General features: G+C 47.3%; 1 protein-coding gene across 27 annotated transcripts in view; it reads left to right on the top strand.

The window, feature by feature from the left end:
- Positions 1 to 14,222, top strand: part of NRXN2 (neurexin 2) — a 116,050-nt gene that overhangs the window by 11,060 nt on the left and 90,768 nt on the right. For all 27 annotated transcript variants that reach the window (XM_003313110.5, XM_054662426.2, XM_009423410.4 and 24 more), the window contains one exon: positions 13,354 to 13,371. In XM_003313110.5, the coding sequence (XP_003313158.1) occupies positions 13,354 to 13,371 (18 nt within the window). The remainder of the gene's footprint in view (positions 1 to 13,353; positions 13,372 to 14,222) is intronic.

Genomic DNA, 14,222 nt, shown 5'->3' with positions numbered 1-14,222 from the left:
GCACTAAGGGATGAGGGCCTAGGCGTGAGGACGCTGAGTGTGAGAAGGGCACGATGGCGATTCCAGCGCAGGCGAGGGAGAATGGGGATTGCGAGGCTGTGGCCAGGAAGCGAGTGCTTCTTTTTCACCACAAAATCCTCAGAGCGCCTCCGAAGAGTAAAGGGAAAACGAGGGAGAGGGTGGCTGAGGCTTCTCAGGCTCTTGACGAGGAGTGGACAGTCTGGGTGAGGGTCAGAGATGGCCAATAGTCTCTCTTGATGACAGACGGGGCGTGGAACCCCTGAGAGCGTGGGGTTTGATGGGAGATTGCTGGGCTGGACAGGGCGAGGTGGGACCCTGGGCCGTGGGGCTGACTATGCAATGGCGCTTGGGAGAGAGGCTCACCGGAGGGAGGGGTCCGGCCAGCACCCGCGCTGCCCGAGGCCGAGAGTCTGGCCAAGACCGTGAAGTGGTGAAGTGCGGGCGGGTCCTGGGCTGAGCGGCCCGGGGCGGGGCTGTGGTGTCGGGGGGCAGGGGGCGCTGAGGGGAGGAGGCACTGGGAGGAGCCTCTTCCATTAGGGTCTGGCTGGGCGTGGGGAGGGGCTCCCCCATCGGTCTGGGGGCGGCGCATGCGCGTCTCTCCCCGCCCCTCGTCCCTGTTCTTCCAGCTCGTGTGTGCCTCAGGCCTGACGTTCTCTCCCCTGGTCCCTCTAGAAGCTGTGGGCCACTCAGCGGTTGTGTGTGTGTGTCCGTCCCCCCAGAGGCAGAGGCTTTTGAGGGAGCGTGTGCATGTGCACGTGTGCGCTAGCAACATGAATGTGGCCCGGCACTGCTTTGGGGATAGGTGTCCTGTGGCTGTGTGCCTGTGGACAGCCATGGGAGGGTCCAGCCTGCAGATGTGGCCCTGGGTGTGGGAAGTCTGCACTTGGGAGAGTCGTTTGCCTGTGTATCTGTAGTTGTGGTCGATGAATACATCCAAAAGTTCTGGGGATTGTTTTCTTGGGGTTATTGGTACAAGGTTGTGGGATACGTCATCAGGAACTGTGTATTAAGTTAAGCTGACACCTTCTCACCCTTTCTCCAAGGAGTTCAGGTGTTTCCTAAACTGTGAAATTCTGTGTCGGTGTGTGTTTGCCTGCGTGTAGAGGCCCGCGAGTCTGGCAGTGTGTATTTGACGTGTGAATGGGTCTGTTTGAATACCAGTGTTTGCAGATAGGAGTCTAGTGCCTAGTAGAGTGAGTAGGTCCCAAGTGTGAGGGTGTCTGCTCATGTGCTTGTGTTTTAACGTGAGGCCTCAGTAAGACAGCCGGATTGCATGAGGACTCTTTCTTTCCAGAACCTTAATTTGATCCTCTGGTTCCTCTACCCTTCCCCCAAAGCCTGCCTAAGAAAACAGGATGAATCATCCTCTGATTTGATGGAGGGAAAGCTCGAGCTACGGGAGGTTAGGGTAACCGGTCCCTGGCCTCACTGTGGCTGAATTGGGCTTGGGTGTATGAAAAATGCAGCCAGAGGCACCTTGGTCAACCAGAGCCTTTGTATCCATTCCCTGAGAGGATTCATTGGCCAGAGGCTTCCAGTGAGGCAAACAAGTGCATGCTTCTGAATACGGGTTGTGTGGTTGTGTGTCAAAGATGTGTTTGAGTAACTGTGTGAGAGGGATGGCTGTGTGTATAATATGGCTTGGTATCAGATGAATGTTTGTGTCAGCTGTGGTGAAGCTGTGAGTGTGTGTGTGTGTCTGTGTGTGTGAGAGAGAGAGTCATGTAAGAAAAAGAAACGTGAGCCAGGTGCAGTGGCTCACGCCTGTAATCCCAGCACTTTGGGAGGCCGAAGCGGGCAGATTACTTGAGGTCGGGAGTTCGAGACCAGCCTGGCCAACATGGTAAAACCCCGTCTCTACTAAAAATACAAAAATCAGCCAGGCATGGTGGCGGGCACTTGTAATCCCCACTGCTCGGGAAGCTGAGGCAGGAGAATTGCTTGAACCTGGGAGGTGTAGGTTGCAGTGAGCTGAGATGGCACCACTGCACTCCAGCCTGGGTGACAGAGTGAGACTCCATCTCAAAAAAAATAAAAAAAAAAAGGAAGAAGAAAAGGGAAAGTGAGATATAAGGTGGGCGCCAGCTGGTAGGGGCAGGGTTGCTTGTATATATGTGGAGTGTGTGTGATGTGTGTGTGGTATCTGTTGAGAGAGCAGTGCTTTGTGGTAAAGGGGGAGGGTTGTGTCTTTATTCATTTCTGTATTCCCAGCACCTAATCTGGTACCAGGAACTTAGTGGGTGTTTGATAAAGATTTGTGGAATGAATGGAGAGATATTAATAAGTAATTGAGAGAATAAAGGCTTGAGGCAAAGCTGTATGTACATATGAAAACATGTATATATATATTTTCAGATATATGTTGTGGGTGGGCATGGGGGTTGTAGGCACTGATTGCATCTGGAGATGACAGGCACAGCAATAACCCTACTGATTCCCTTCTTTTCTCTCCCCACTCTGCAACCTCATTTCTTCTTCTATTTGTTCCTTATTTCCTAGGTAGCTTTTATAATATCTTATGCTCATTATACTTCGAGTACTTTCTCATCCAGTCAAGGAGGAAAGGCATGGGCTCCCATGGTTGGGTATTGGGGTGAGGAAGGAAGACTTTAAGGGGAGCAGGCCTGGCTCCTGCTCTCTGACACAACTCTAGGGGTCAGAATCCCCAGGCTTCCTTGGAGTTATAATCACTTTATCATCTGTTGTGAATGGTTCCCAACTCTTTCTGAGACTGAGGACTTTTTTTTTTTTTTTTTTTTGAGATGGAGTCTCGCTCTGTGCCTAGGCTGGAGTGCGATGGCACGATCTCAGCTCACTGCAATCTCCACCTCCCGGGCTCAAGCGATTCTCCTGCCTCAGCCTCCTGAGTAGCTGGGATTACAGGCGCCCACCACTACGTCCAGCTAATTTTTGTATTTTTAGTAGAGACGGGTTTTCACCATGTTGGTCAGGCTGGTCTCGAACTCCCGACCTCAAGTGATCCGCCCGCATTGGCCTCTCAAAGTGCTGGGATTACAGGTGTGAGCCACTGCACCTGGCCAACTGAGGACATTTTTAAAAGTCAGTAATTCACAGTACCCCTTCCAGTTATTATTTTTATATCTGTTTAGTGTGAGTATAAATGACTCAAAGCCACTGTGAATTTGGAAAAGCTTTTAGATGACTTTGATGTTATATTTGCCATTGTGGTTAATAAAATATACATTAGAAAAATGGTTTTAGCTTTATATGCAAGATGTTTCAATCTGCCTTCAGATGTTTGGTGTGCATACGGATTTGTGTATCCTTTGGAATCCCTCCTGCTCTCCCAGGGTCTGGGCTTACTCATTGACGGAGAACCTCCATGCTAGGAAATTTGCATTTTCTCTCTCTCTCTCAGGGATCTGGCCACACGTAATTGAAGACAGAGCTCAGTGGGAGTGGCTGAGTCTGTCTACCGTTGCTGATTATCTGCCAAAGCTGGGATAGAGTAGACTGGGATCTTGCAATGGTTTGCATGACAGTGCTTCCTCATGTCACCTGTGTGTGTGGAGAAGGGGCTAAAAAGGGATTAAAGAAGAAGGGATGTGCAGGCATGTGTGTGAGACCTCAGGTGGAGTGATGATGCAGGTGTTTAGGACAGAGTGTCAGGTGTATACTATTTGCTCAGGAGAAAAATAGGAAACTAGTCGTAATGTGTGTGCTTGCAGGGAGGTAGACACACGTGTCTCATGTGTTTTGTGATAGTGATTTAATTCAACAGGTAGTTACCAAGGCCTCTTTTGTGCTAGGCTGTGTGTTGGGGGCTACAGTGTGGTCAGAGATGAATAAGATGACTCTGTGCTCTGGGAGTTGACTTTTTTTTTTTTTTGAGACGGAGTTTCGCTCTTGTTGCCCAGGCTGGAGTGCAATGGCACAATCTTGGCTCACCACAACCTCTGCCTTCCGGGTTCAAGCAAAGTGATTCTCCTGCCTCAGCCTCTCGAGTAGCTGGGATTATAGGCATGCACCACCACGCCTGGCTAATTTTGTATTTTTAGTAGAGATGGGGTTTCTCCATGTTGGTCAGGCTGGTCTTGAACTCCTGACCTCAGGTGATCCGCCTGCCTTGGCCTCCCAAAGTGTTGGGATTACAGATGTAAGCCACCACACCCAGTCTGGGAGTTGACTATTAAATTGAGGAAGCAGATAAAAAAGCTGTCCAGTGTGTTGTTAAGAGATTCTGCCTCCAGACTGCCCAGGCAGTGACTTTATACTTAAACTCTCTTTGCCCCCATTTCCTTATCTATAAATGAAGATAATAATGGTACCTACTTTATAGAGTTGTTGTGAAAATTAAATTAGCTAGTTCATGTAAAGTGCTTAGAACAGTGCCTGGTACATAGAAAATGCTCAATACATAGTAGCAAAAAAACAGCACAATAGTGTGTGGCCCAGAGATGCAGTAAAGCAGTGTGGCTTAGTGATTAAACCACAGACTTCTGTGGCTCTGGTCTGGGTTTAAATCTGTCTTCTCTACTCCCTAGGCCCATGACATTAGGTGAGTACCTAACCTTTAGACTCATTTTTCTTTCTTTCTTTTTTTTTTTTTGAGACGGAGTCTCGCTGTCTCCAAGGCTGGAGTGCAGTGGCGCGATCTTGCCTCACTGCAAGCTCTGCCTCCCGGGTTCACGCCATTCTCCTGCCTCGTCCTCCCGAGTAGCTGGGACTACAGGCGCCCGCCACCACTGGCTAATGTATTTTTAGTAGAGACGGGGTTTCACCATGTTAGCCAGGATGGTCTCGATTTCCTGACCTCGTGATCCACCCACCTCGTGATCCACCCACCTTGGCCTCCCAAAGTGCTGGGATTACAGGTGTGAGCCACCGCACCCGACCCATTTTTCTTTATGTATAAAATGGTGATACATGGCTGGGCACTTGAACCCAGGAGGTGGAGGTCGCAGTGAGCCGAGATTGCGCCACTGCACTCCAACCTGGCTGACACAGCAAGACTCTGTCTCAAAAAAAAAAAAAAATGGGGATACACATGCTTATCTCATAGGTTTGTTGTAAGAATTAAATTAGCATCTGCTGTATAAAATTAGTGATGAGTAAATGGTAGTTACTCTTACAAGCAAAGTGTAGGGGAGAGTTTACAAGTTGAGGGGATCAGTAATAGGTTTATGAAAGGCATGCTGTTTACAATTGGCCTCGAACATTGATTAATAAACTTGGTTGGGGGAAGTCGTTTGAAGCAAAGGAGCTGATATGAGCAGAGGCATGGACACAGGGAAATGTACATCATATCTGTAGAGGGCACCAAGGGGTATAGGGAGAATAGTAGAACCTAAAGCAGGAGAAGCAGGTTAAGGCCAGGTCTTGATGATCTGGCTTAAATTATTTAACTCACATTGAATGCTAACTGGGTACAGTGTATTGGCAAATGGAGCCACAAAAGAATTTTGAGGAGGGAAATGGATAAGATGAGTTCATGTCCTTTGTAGGGACATGGATGAAGCTGGAAACCATCATTCTCAGCAAACTATCGCAAGGACAAAAAACCAAACACCGCATGTTCTCACTTATAGGTGGGAATTGAACAATGAGAACACTTGGACACAAGAAGGGGAACATTACACACCGGGGCCTGTTGTGGGGTGGGGGGAGTGGGGAGGGATAGCATTAGGAGATATACCTAATGTAAGTGATGAGTTATTTGGGTGCAGCACACCAACATGGCACATGTATACATATGTAACTAACCTGCACATTGTGCACATGTACCCTAAAACTTAAAGTATAATTTTATATATATATAATACATAATATATATATTATATATTTTATATATAATATATAAAATACATAATATATATTATATATTTTATATATAATATATAATACATAATATATATATTATATATTTTATATATAATACATAATACATAATATATATTTTATATATAATACATAATACATATTATATATTTTATATATAATACATAATACATATTATATATTTTATATAATATATAATATATATTATATATTTTATATAATATATAATATATAATATATATTATATATATTATATATATAATATATAATATATATTATATATATTATATATATAATATATAATATATATTATATATATTATATATATAATATATATTATATATATATATAAAAGTGCTGTACTTAGGGAGCTGGGAGTGAAGTGCAGAGGGATTATAGAGTTATGTAGTGAAGAAATCAATTGGGAGATAGGTCACACAAGAGATATTGAGGCCCTGAGCCTTGGTTGTCTTGGGGAGTGGCAAGGAAGGGTAGTGGCAGTTGTGGTGGCAGTGATTGAAGGCCATTGCTGAGCCTGAAACTGTAGGATTCTTCCTCTTGGATGTGGAGTGGGAGGAGAGGGGTCAGAGATGATGAAGTTTCAGGTCTGCACGGTTGGAAGTTTGGTGGAGGGGTGAGAGGAGAGGGGAATGCCAGGAAGGGGAGCAGGCTTGGCACAATAGATCATGCTTGTGTTAAGTGGTGGTGCCTCTTGACATTCCAGGTGATTGGGAATGTGAGACCAGAGCTTTGAGTTGAAGCTGGGGCTGCAGATGGAGCTGTGTGTGTGTAGAGATAGTATTTGAAGCTCTGAGATCAGATGAAGTGGCCAAGGAGAAGGTGAGGAAAATTGAGCACAAGACTTCAGAGGGGCAGACAGCTGGGAGGAGGAGGAAGAGCAGTAGTGGCCGCAGACCCAGCAAAGGAGCAATTGGAACACAGAGAATTGGATCGCAAGGTCAGGGGAGGAGAGAGGGGGGACTCGCAGCTATTGAGCATTTGCTGGGTGTCTTCGATGTTTTATCCCATTTAGTCCTCATGATCACCACATGAGAATAACTTTCTCCATTTTACAGAGGGTCAAAGAGAGGCTCAGAGATGTAAGAGCTGGGATCTGAGTCCTGAGCTGACTCAAGAGCCTGTTGCTCCCTACCTGTCTCCATGCTGCCTCCTGAAAGGAGAGCTGGTCAGTTGGTCTATTGATTACCTGCATTTGGTTTATTGGGGCTATTTAGGGACAAGGTTTTATCAGAAACCAGTAACTACCCTAAATTCCTTGGGCCACACCTTCTCCCTTAAGCTAGTGTGTGCTGAGGGTGTTCCTATGTTTGTGGGTCAGCTGTCCCAGCACAGAGAAAGGTCGATGGAGATAGATCAGGAAAATCTCAGTTTTCCAAGTCCTTGGAGAGGAACCCATCCCAGAGAGCAGGGCATTATCCTATTAAAACACACAACTAACCCACATTTAACACATTTTAGATGGAAATCTCTTCACAATGTGTTACACACCTCTCTGCCTCCCTAAGCATAATAGCTGGAACTTGATTTAACTTTTTTCAGATGACTCAGGGTGGTCGTGATTCCCCTCAGGTATTATGCCAAACTGTCATGCAGTGGTTCTTTCACTGAGGTTTGTCCCTGCCTGAGATGATGCCTGACTGCTGTACTTCTGAATTCTTATATTAGCTTTTTCTAGTTTTTCTGTCTCCACCCGTAGGAGGAGCTGTCAGGTAGCAACTGACCTCTCTCTCTCTCTCTCTCTCTCTCTCTCTCTCTCTCTGTGTGTGTGTGTGTGTGTGTGTGTGTGTGTGTGAACCTGGAAATCAGCATTCCTAAGTTAGGAATTGCTGTTAGAATTGTGTGTCACTAACAGTAGGTGGACTCTGGCTAGGGCCTGAGAGGTCCTATGAGAAAATGACAGTTCTTTTTTTTTCGTTTTTGTAGAAGTAGCTTTATTAAGGATGCAGTTTTACAGCTCCATGACTCCTTCTATAGAGCAAGGCTACCTTCTAGGCAGTGTGTGTAGAGTAGCCAGAAAATAACAATTCTTAATTGCCCGGGTGTTAGATGCATGTTTTGGCTGTTTAGAGTCTTTTCTTTTCCCTTTTGTTCTGGTCTTCATCACTGTCCTTGATCATCAATCTGCTGGAATCCTGACATGTTAGGCAAGACATACCATCTATGACACCATCTCTGTCTTCTGCCGGGGGAGTGAAGTCTTGTGTCTGAAAGTTAAGCAAATGAAATCACCTATGTTGGGTTATTCTGTCAGCTCTAACATTCAGTACCTGTGGTCCTGACAGTTTCTGTGAGTAGAAGTGGCTCCAGGTAGAATGGGACAGGCTTCTCTAGAGGGTGGTATAGACAGCAGTTGCTCTCAGACCCAGAGACAAGCTAGATGCCCCTACGTAAAAATGGCAAAATGGGTAAGAGCATAGGCTGCCATGGTTTGAACCTAGCTTTGCTACTTGTTAGCCATGTGAACTTGGGCAGTTAACTTATCCACATTGTTCTTCAACGTCCTACTCTGTAAGATGGAAGTAATATCGTTGTAAGAACTAAGTGAATTAATATACGAAAATCCTTTACAATCCAGGCACTATTCTGAGTGATCAATAAATGGTACTATGGTTATTAGCTCTAGTGGTCAGGGAAGGCTTCAAGGAGGAGGTGGGACTTGGCCAGACCTTGAAGAAGGATGACCAAGTGTGAGTTATAGAGGTGGAAAGGAAAGGGCAGGGCTTTCCCACCAGGAGAGTAGCCTACATGAGGAATATAGGGGATGTGAATTGAGTGGGTCAGGGCATGATGAAGAGACAAAGTTGGTTGTGTTTTATGGTAGATAAGATCAGAACCTTAGATTAGAATCAGTTTCTAGAAGTCTTGACTTCCAGGCTAAGCACGTAGCCCACTGGAAGTTTTCACCAGACAGATTTGGGTTCAAATTTTGACTGTCACTAACTAGCAGTGTGACCTTGGCCAAGTTACTCCTACTTTCTGAGTCTTGGTTTCTTCAGTTCTAAAAGGGAGTGATAGTAATATCCATTCACAATGTAGCAGTGGCGGGTAAAGGAACAATGGGCGTAAAAAGCCAGGCACACCCTAAGTGCTCAGTATATGCAAAGTGTTATTTTTATTATTCACTCAACAAACAGGAGAATGCCTTTTTTTCTGAGCCAGGAGCCATGTAAGCAGCTGGATATAGAGAGATGAATGAGGCATTGTCCTCACTTTTGGATATTTCACAGTCAAGTCAGGAAACAGACATGTTAACACAGATGCAATAGAGATTCAATAAGATAATTAATAATAGAATGTACATTTCTAGAGTTGGCACAAAAGAGGAAGGCTAGCTCTCCTTTGTTTAGAACACAGACAAATGTGTATTGACCTGGATCTTTTTTTTTTAATTCTTTCTTTCTTTCTTTTTTTTTTTTTTTTAGAGACCTGGGCTGAAGTGCAGTGGTGTGATCATAGCTCACTGTAACCTCAAACTCCTGGGCTCAAATGATCCTCTATTTCAACCTCCTGAGTAGCTGGGACTACAGGCGCACACCACCATGTCTGGCTAATTTATTTATTTCTTTTTTTGAGGCAAAGTCTTCTCCGTCATCCAGGCTGGAGTGCAGTGGTGTCATCATGGCTCACTGCAGCCTTGACCACCCAGGCTCAAGTGATTCTCCCACCTCAGTCTCCCAAGTAGCTGGGAGTACTGACACGAGCCATTACATCTGGCTAATTTTTGCGTTTGTTTGTAGAGACGGGTCTCCCTATGTTGCCCAGGCTGGTCTCAAACTCCTGGGCTCAAGTGATCCTCCCACCGTGGCTTCCCAAAGTGCTGGGATTATAGGTGCGAACCACTGTAGCTAGCCCTTGACTTGGGTCTTAAAGAAAGAGTAGATTTTCTTAGCCAGCTGTAGGTGAAGAGTATTTCAAGCACAAGAAATATTATGTGCAGAAACATAGCATATTATAGAAACAGGAAGAAGTTGGGGTGGCTGCAGCCTGGATTGTCGCAGGAAAAGAGGTTAGAGGAAGAAACAGTCAAATTTCGGATGGGATTTTCTGAGAAGATTCGACTTTAACCTACAGGCACTGAAAAGCTTTGAAGAGTTTTCAGCAGGGTCGTAACATGGTTGGAGTGGACCACTTTGTTGTGCTGCGGTGTATGAATTTCAGGGTGAAAAGAGAGGCGGTAGAGGGCATCATCTCCTAGGCTTATTAATGTTCCAAGGAGAGGGACTGATCAGGGCCTGGCCTCACCAGGGCCTGGCCTGGGCGGTGCCGGTGGAAATGGAGGGATGATAAGGATTTCTAGGAGTTTAGTTTTGTTTTTAGGGTTTTAGAAGGTGGAACCAATAGGACCCGGTGATTGGCCTGACAAAAGGAGCAGGTGCTTTCTGGGTGCCTAACTTGATCAGGGAATTTGGTGGGGTGAGGAGAGGGTTATGAGGCCCACCCTAGACATATTGAATGTGAGAAGCCCATGAGACACTCAGAGACAGCGGCTCTAAAGACAGATGGGTACATAGGTCAAGAGCACAGGAGAGAGGTTTGTATCAGAAACACTGAAAGGTTCTCATCACAGCGGTATTTAGTAAGGCGTATCTGTTACCTCTGCCAAGAGGGTCAGGCTGGGGATGGGTAGGGAGACTGACCAAGAGGAAGCTATTGCAGGAAACCAGGCACAAGGAGTGAGGCCAGAGGCTATGATGACCTAGGATTGCAGTGGAGAAGGGCAAAAGTGATTCTGTGCTCCTGGGTGTGTTTTCTTCTCTGTACAGAGGCGATAGATAACACCGAGCTCTGTGTTGCAGTGAGGCTGACGTGTGATATTGCATGTGAGGGTCAGTATGGTGCCCAGCACATGGCTAACTAATGGAATCTCTGGAACCTATGAGGGCAGTGTGGGGCACGTAGTGGGAGCTCAGGCAGCACTGGTTGAAAGCAGGGGCTTTGCTAAGCACAGGGGAATAAGCACTTGGTTGTAGGAGTGGAGGTGTCGAGAATGGCTTCAGTGGTGGAGTTTAGATGTCAGAGAGTTGGACGAGCAATTGCACTGCTGGGTGGACACATGGTGATACAGGACTGGTACTCAGGGAGGAGGCCAGGACTACCCATGGTTTGGGAGTCTCTGAGCACGAAAATGAGCCATCACTGAGGAGAGCGAGGAGAAGTAAGAGGAATGTGGAGGGCAGGGGCCAACCCTGAAGGGGACTGAGGTGGCAGGTGAGGGGCATAGGTGAATCAGCAGAAAGCAAAGAGCAGCAGAGGAAGAGAGATATGTGAGTTTCTAGGTGCTGTCTCTCAAAAGCCAGAAACAAACCAAGCCTGGTTGTTTCACCTTCCTGAGCATAGCATGACGTACATTTCTGGCAGGTGGAAATACTTTTTGAAATACCTACCATGTTGGATTATCTAGAAATCACCATGCCTCCTTATTTGCACAGGTGCTGGTGAGACAATTGTGCTGACTGACCAGGGTCTTAGCATACTGGGACCAAAGAAATCCTGGCACAGCAGTCTTCACGAGAGCCAAAGGGTTTCCTGAGGGCCCCTTTATTAGCCAGCTCCCCCCATAAATGAAATGTGATTCAGTTTACTTAAGAAAACTATTGCTGGGCACTGTGGCTCATGCCTGTAATCCCAGCACTTTGGGAGGCCGAGGCGGGCGGATCACCTGAGGTTGGGAGTTCGAGACTAGCCTGACTAACATGGAGAAACCCCATCTCTACTGAAAATACAAAAAGTAGCCGGGTGTGGTAGCGCATGCCGGAGGCTGAAGCAGGAGAATCACTTGAACCCGGGAGGTGGAGGTTGCGGTGAGCTGAGATAGCACCATTTCACTCCAGCCTGGGCAACAAGAGCAAGACTCCATCTCAAAAAAAAAAAAAAAAAAAGAAAACTATTAGACATGTATCTTTTAGGTGATGCAGCTGTCAGGTAGAAGCAGCTCTGTGTTGTAGAGGAGTGTGTTTGTAACACATGTTGACATGGAAAGACTGTGTATGTAGGTTTAGGAAATGGGAGATAAAGAGCTGTGTTCATCGCTGGCTGTATGGCTTTAGCCACTGGAGTCACTGTGGGGTGGTGGTGTGTGTGTCTAGTGTTATGTAGTAGATTACTGTGCAGGTATTGGTGCTTGCATTCAGCCTGTGTATGTGCGTGGATTATGGGAGTGGTATAAGATATGACAAATGACTATGTTTGTTTTCAGAGTATAGCTACCTCTCTATGAGCGAATGAACAGATATCACCAAATGGGGTTGGAGGTAGGAGGAGATAATGTGTGCATGCGTGAGTGTGAACTGGATAGCTGTGTGTACATAAGTGTGTATCCTGGGGCCTGCACATGCAAGTATGTGTTTCCCCACTGGGTTTGTGTGTTTGTAGATTGTGCTGTTTTCCCCCTCCTGCCTATTGCTTCATCTAAAGGCTCCCAGGAGGTGGGCACATGGCAAATGTTTGGAGCTGGGGGCACCTCCATCCTCTTACAAAGAAGATCAGAGCCCAACCTGCTTGAGGAGTTGTAGCTTAGTTGAAGGAATTGTCTCCACCTTCTCGTTGTTCCATCTTCTCCCTTGACCCATTTGGTGAGCTCCAAGGCCAGATCCAGGCAGGGCCCTAATAGGTGAGGTCTGCCTATCCAAAGGATGTGGCATGGTCTAGGTCTGGGCCCAGTGTGGCCCACTGAATTTGGACTCTCTTCCCCCACTGGCATGGCCATCCAGCCTGGGGGCCCTTGGCCTCATCCAGATGTTAAGAAGACATTTGTCCTAGAATCAGAATCAGAGTCAGAAGAGGCCTCAGAAACTATCCAGTCCACACCTCTCATTTTGCAGAAGAGGCAGTAGGGACTCAGAGAGGTTAAGTGAATAGGATGAAAGTCACACAGTGCTGTGTGGCAGAATCATGTTTGTTCTCTCTGTGTCTTGATGTCTTTTCACCCCTGGGAGGGTCAGGGGCCGTAGGTGGTTGGGTCCTGTGTGCAGGGGCTTTATATGTGAATTGTGTGAGACAGTGTGTGTCACTGGATTGCTAAGTGCCTATGTGTGTCAGTGTGTCACTGAGCATGAGTGTGTCTCTAGTGAACCCTGTGAGACAATTAGTGGTGTGAGTGTGTCCCCATCTGTCTGTGAGATGCAATGGAATGCAGGGTAGGAGCCTCTCTGGGGAAGTTGAGAAGCCTGACTGCCACTCCTAGCCCTGCCTCAGATTCTCTGTGTGACCTTGAGTGGTTACTTCCCTGTCCTGGGCCTCGGTTTCCTGAAATGTTACTTGAGGGTTGGGTGTGATGGGTACTGGCTGACTGTGTGTGAGGTTCTGACTCAGGGAGCAGCTCTGTGTCTGCCTCATCCCCAACATAGCTGTTTCTTGAGATTTGGGCCTTCCACGTTGGGTGACTCATGTCAGGGCCTGGGTGGGCTTGGACTCCTCTCTCCCCTTGGAGCCCCTGTCCGTGGTACCTTTGCTAACAGCCCTCCTTTTTCTTCTCTCTCTGCCTCCGTCTTCTCCGAACCTCGCTGGCTGCAGAGGAGCACCCCATGGAAGGTGAGTGAAGCCTCTCTGTCACTGGGGTAGTGGATCTGTTGCCATGGGGATCCTACATGAGGGACTGTCGTTGGCTACCCAAGGACTCCCCTTTCCTGCCATGTTTAGGGCCTCTCCGGAGAAGGATGTCTGGGGTCCTCCCTTGGCTGCCTTGCCCCACTCTCTTGCGTCCCCTCTTCATGAGTTTCAGGGGAGCTGCTGACTGGCCCTTCTTCTTCCTTTCCCTCTCCACGCTGGAGAGGGAAAGGGAAACTTAGGGAAGAGATGAGCGGTGGGTGTGGAGGGATGGGGCTGACAGGATTCCGAAGTGCCCAGAAGTGAGTGGGTAGACAACGTTTAGCCCAGCCTAAGTTAGGAAGCTTAGAAAGGCAATTTTCCAGATGCTGGGGCAGGCTGGGGTGGGCTGTTGCCCCAGAAACCTGTGCTTGGGGAAAATCTGCCCTGGAGTCTGGTGCCACTGTGCAGGGCTCAGGGGACTGGAGGGTGGTGGAGTGCACTGGCAGAGTAGGGGGTTGGAGGTGTATAGTGGGAGCAGCTTCTCTGCCCCACTATGACCAGCACTTGCCACTTGCGGCAGGCCCCTAGCTGCTGCCCCACAGGTTGCTAGGTAGGGGTGGTCTGCTTCTTCCTTCATCCAGGTCGGAGGGCAAGGGTGGGGTGTGTGCCTCTTTCTTAGGTCTCTCTGTATGTTCTTTCTTTATCTCCTGTTTTGTTGGCCTCTTCTCCCTCTCCGGTTTCTGTCTTTACCTCCTTTTCTCCAAGACTCTGTCCCTGGACCATGTGTCTCTCCTTCCCCAGGCTCTCTCTGGGTTTCTGTCATTCTCTGAATCTTTCTCTTGCAATTTGGCTTT

Source organism: Pan troglodytes, chromosome 9 (assembly GCF_028858775.2).
Source record: "Pan troglodytes isolate AG18354 chromosome 9, NHGRI_mPanTro3-v2.0_pri, whole genome shotgun sequence".
NCBI classification, from domain to species: Eukaryota; Metazoa; Chordata; class Mammalia; order Primates; family Hominidae; genus Pan; species Pan troglodytes.
Note: the sequence above shows the minus strand (reverse complement) of the source record. Positions and strands in the feature narration are given on the sequence as shown.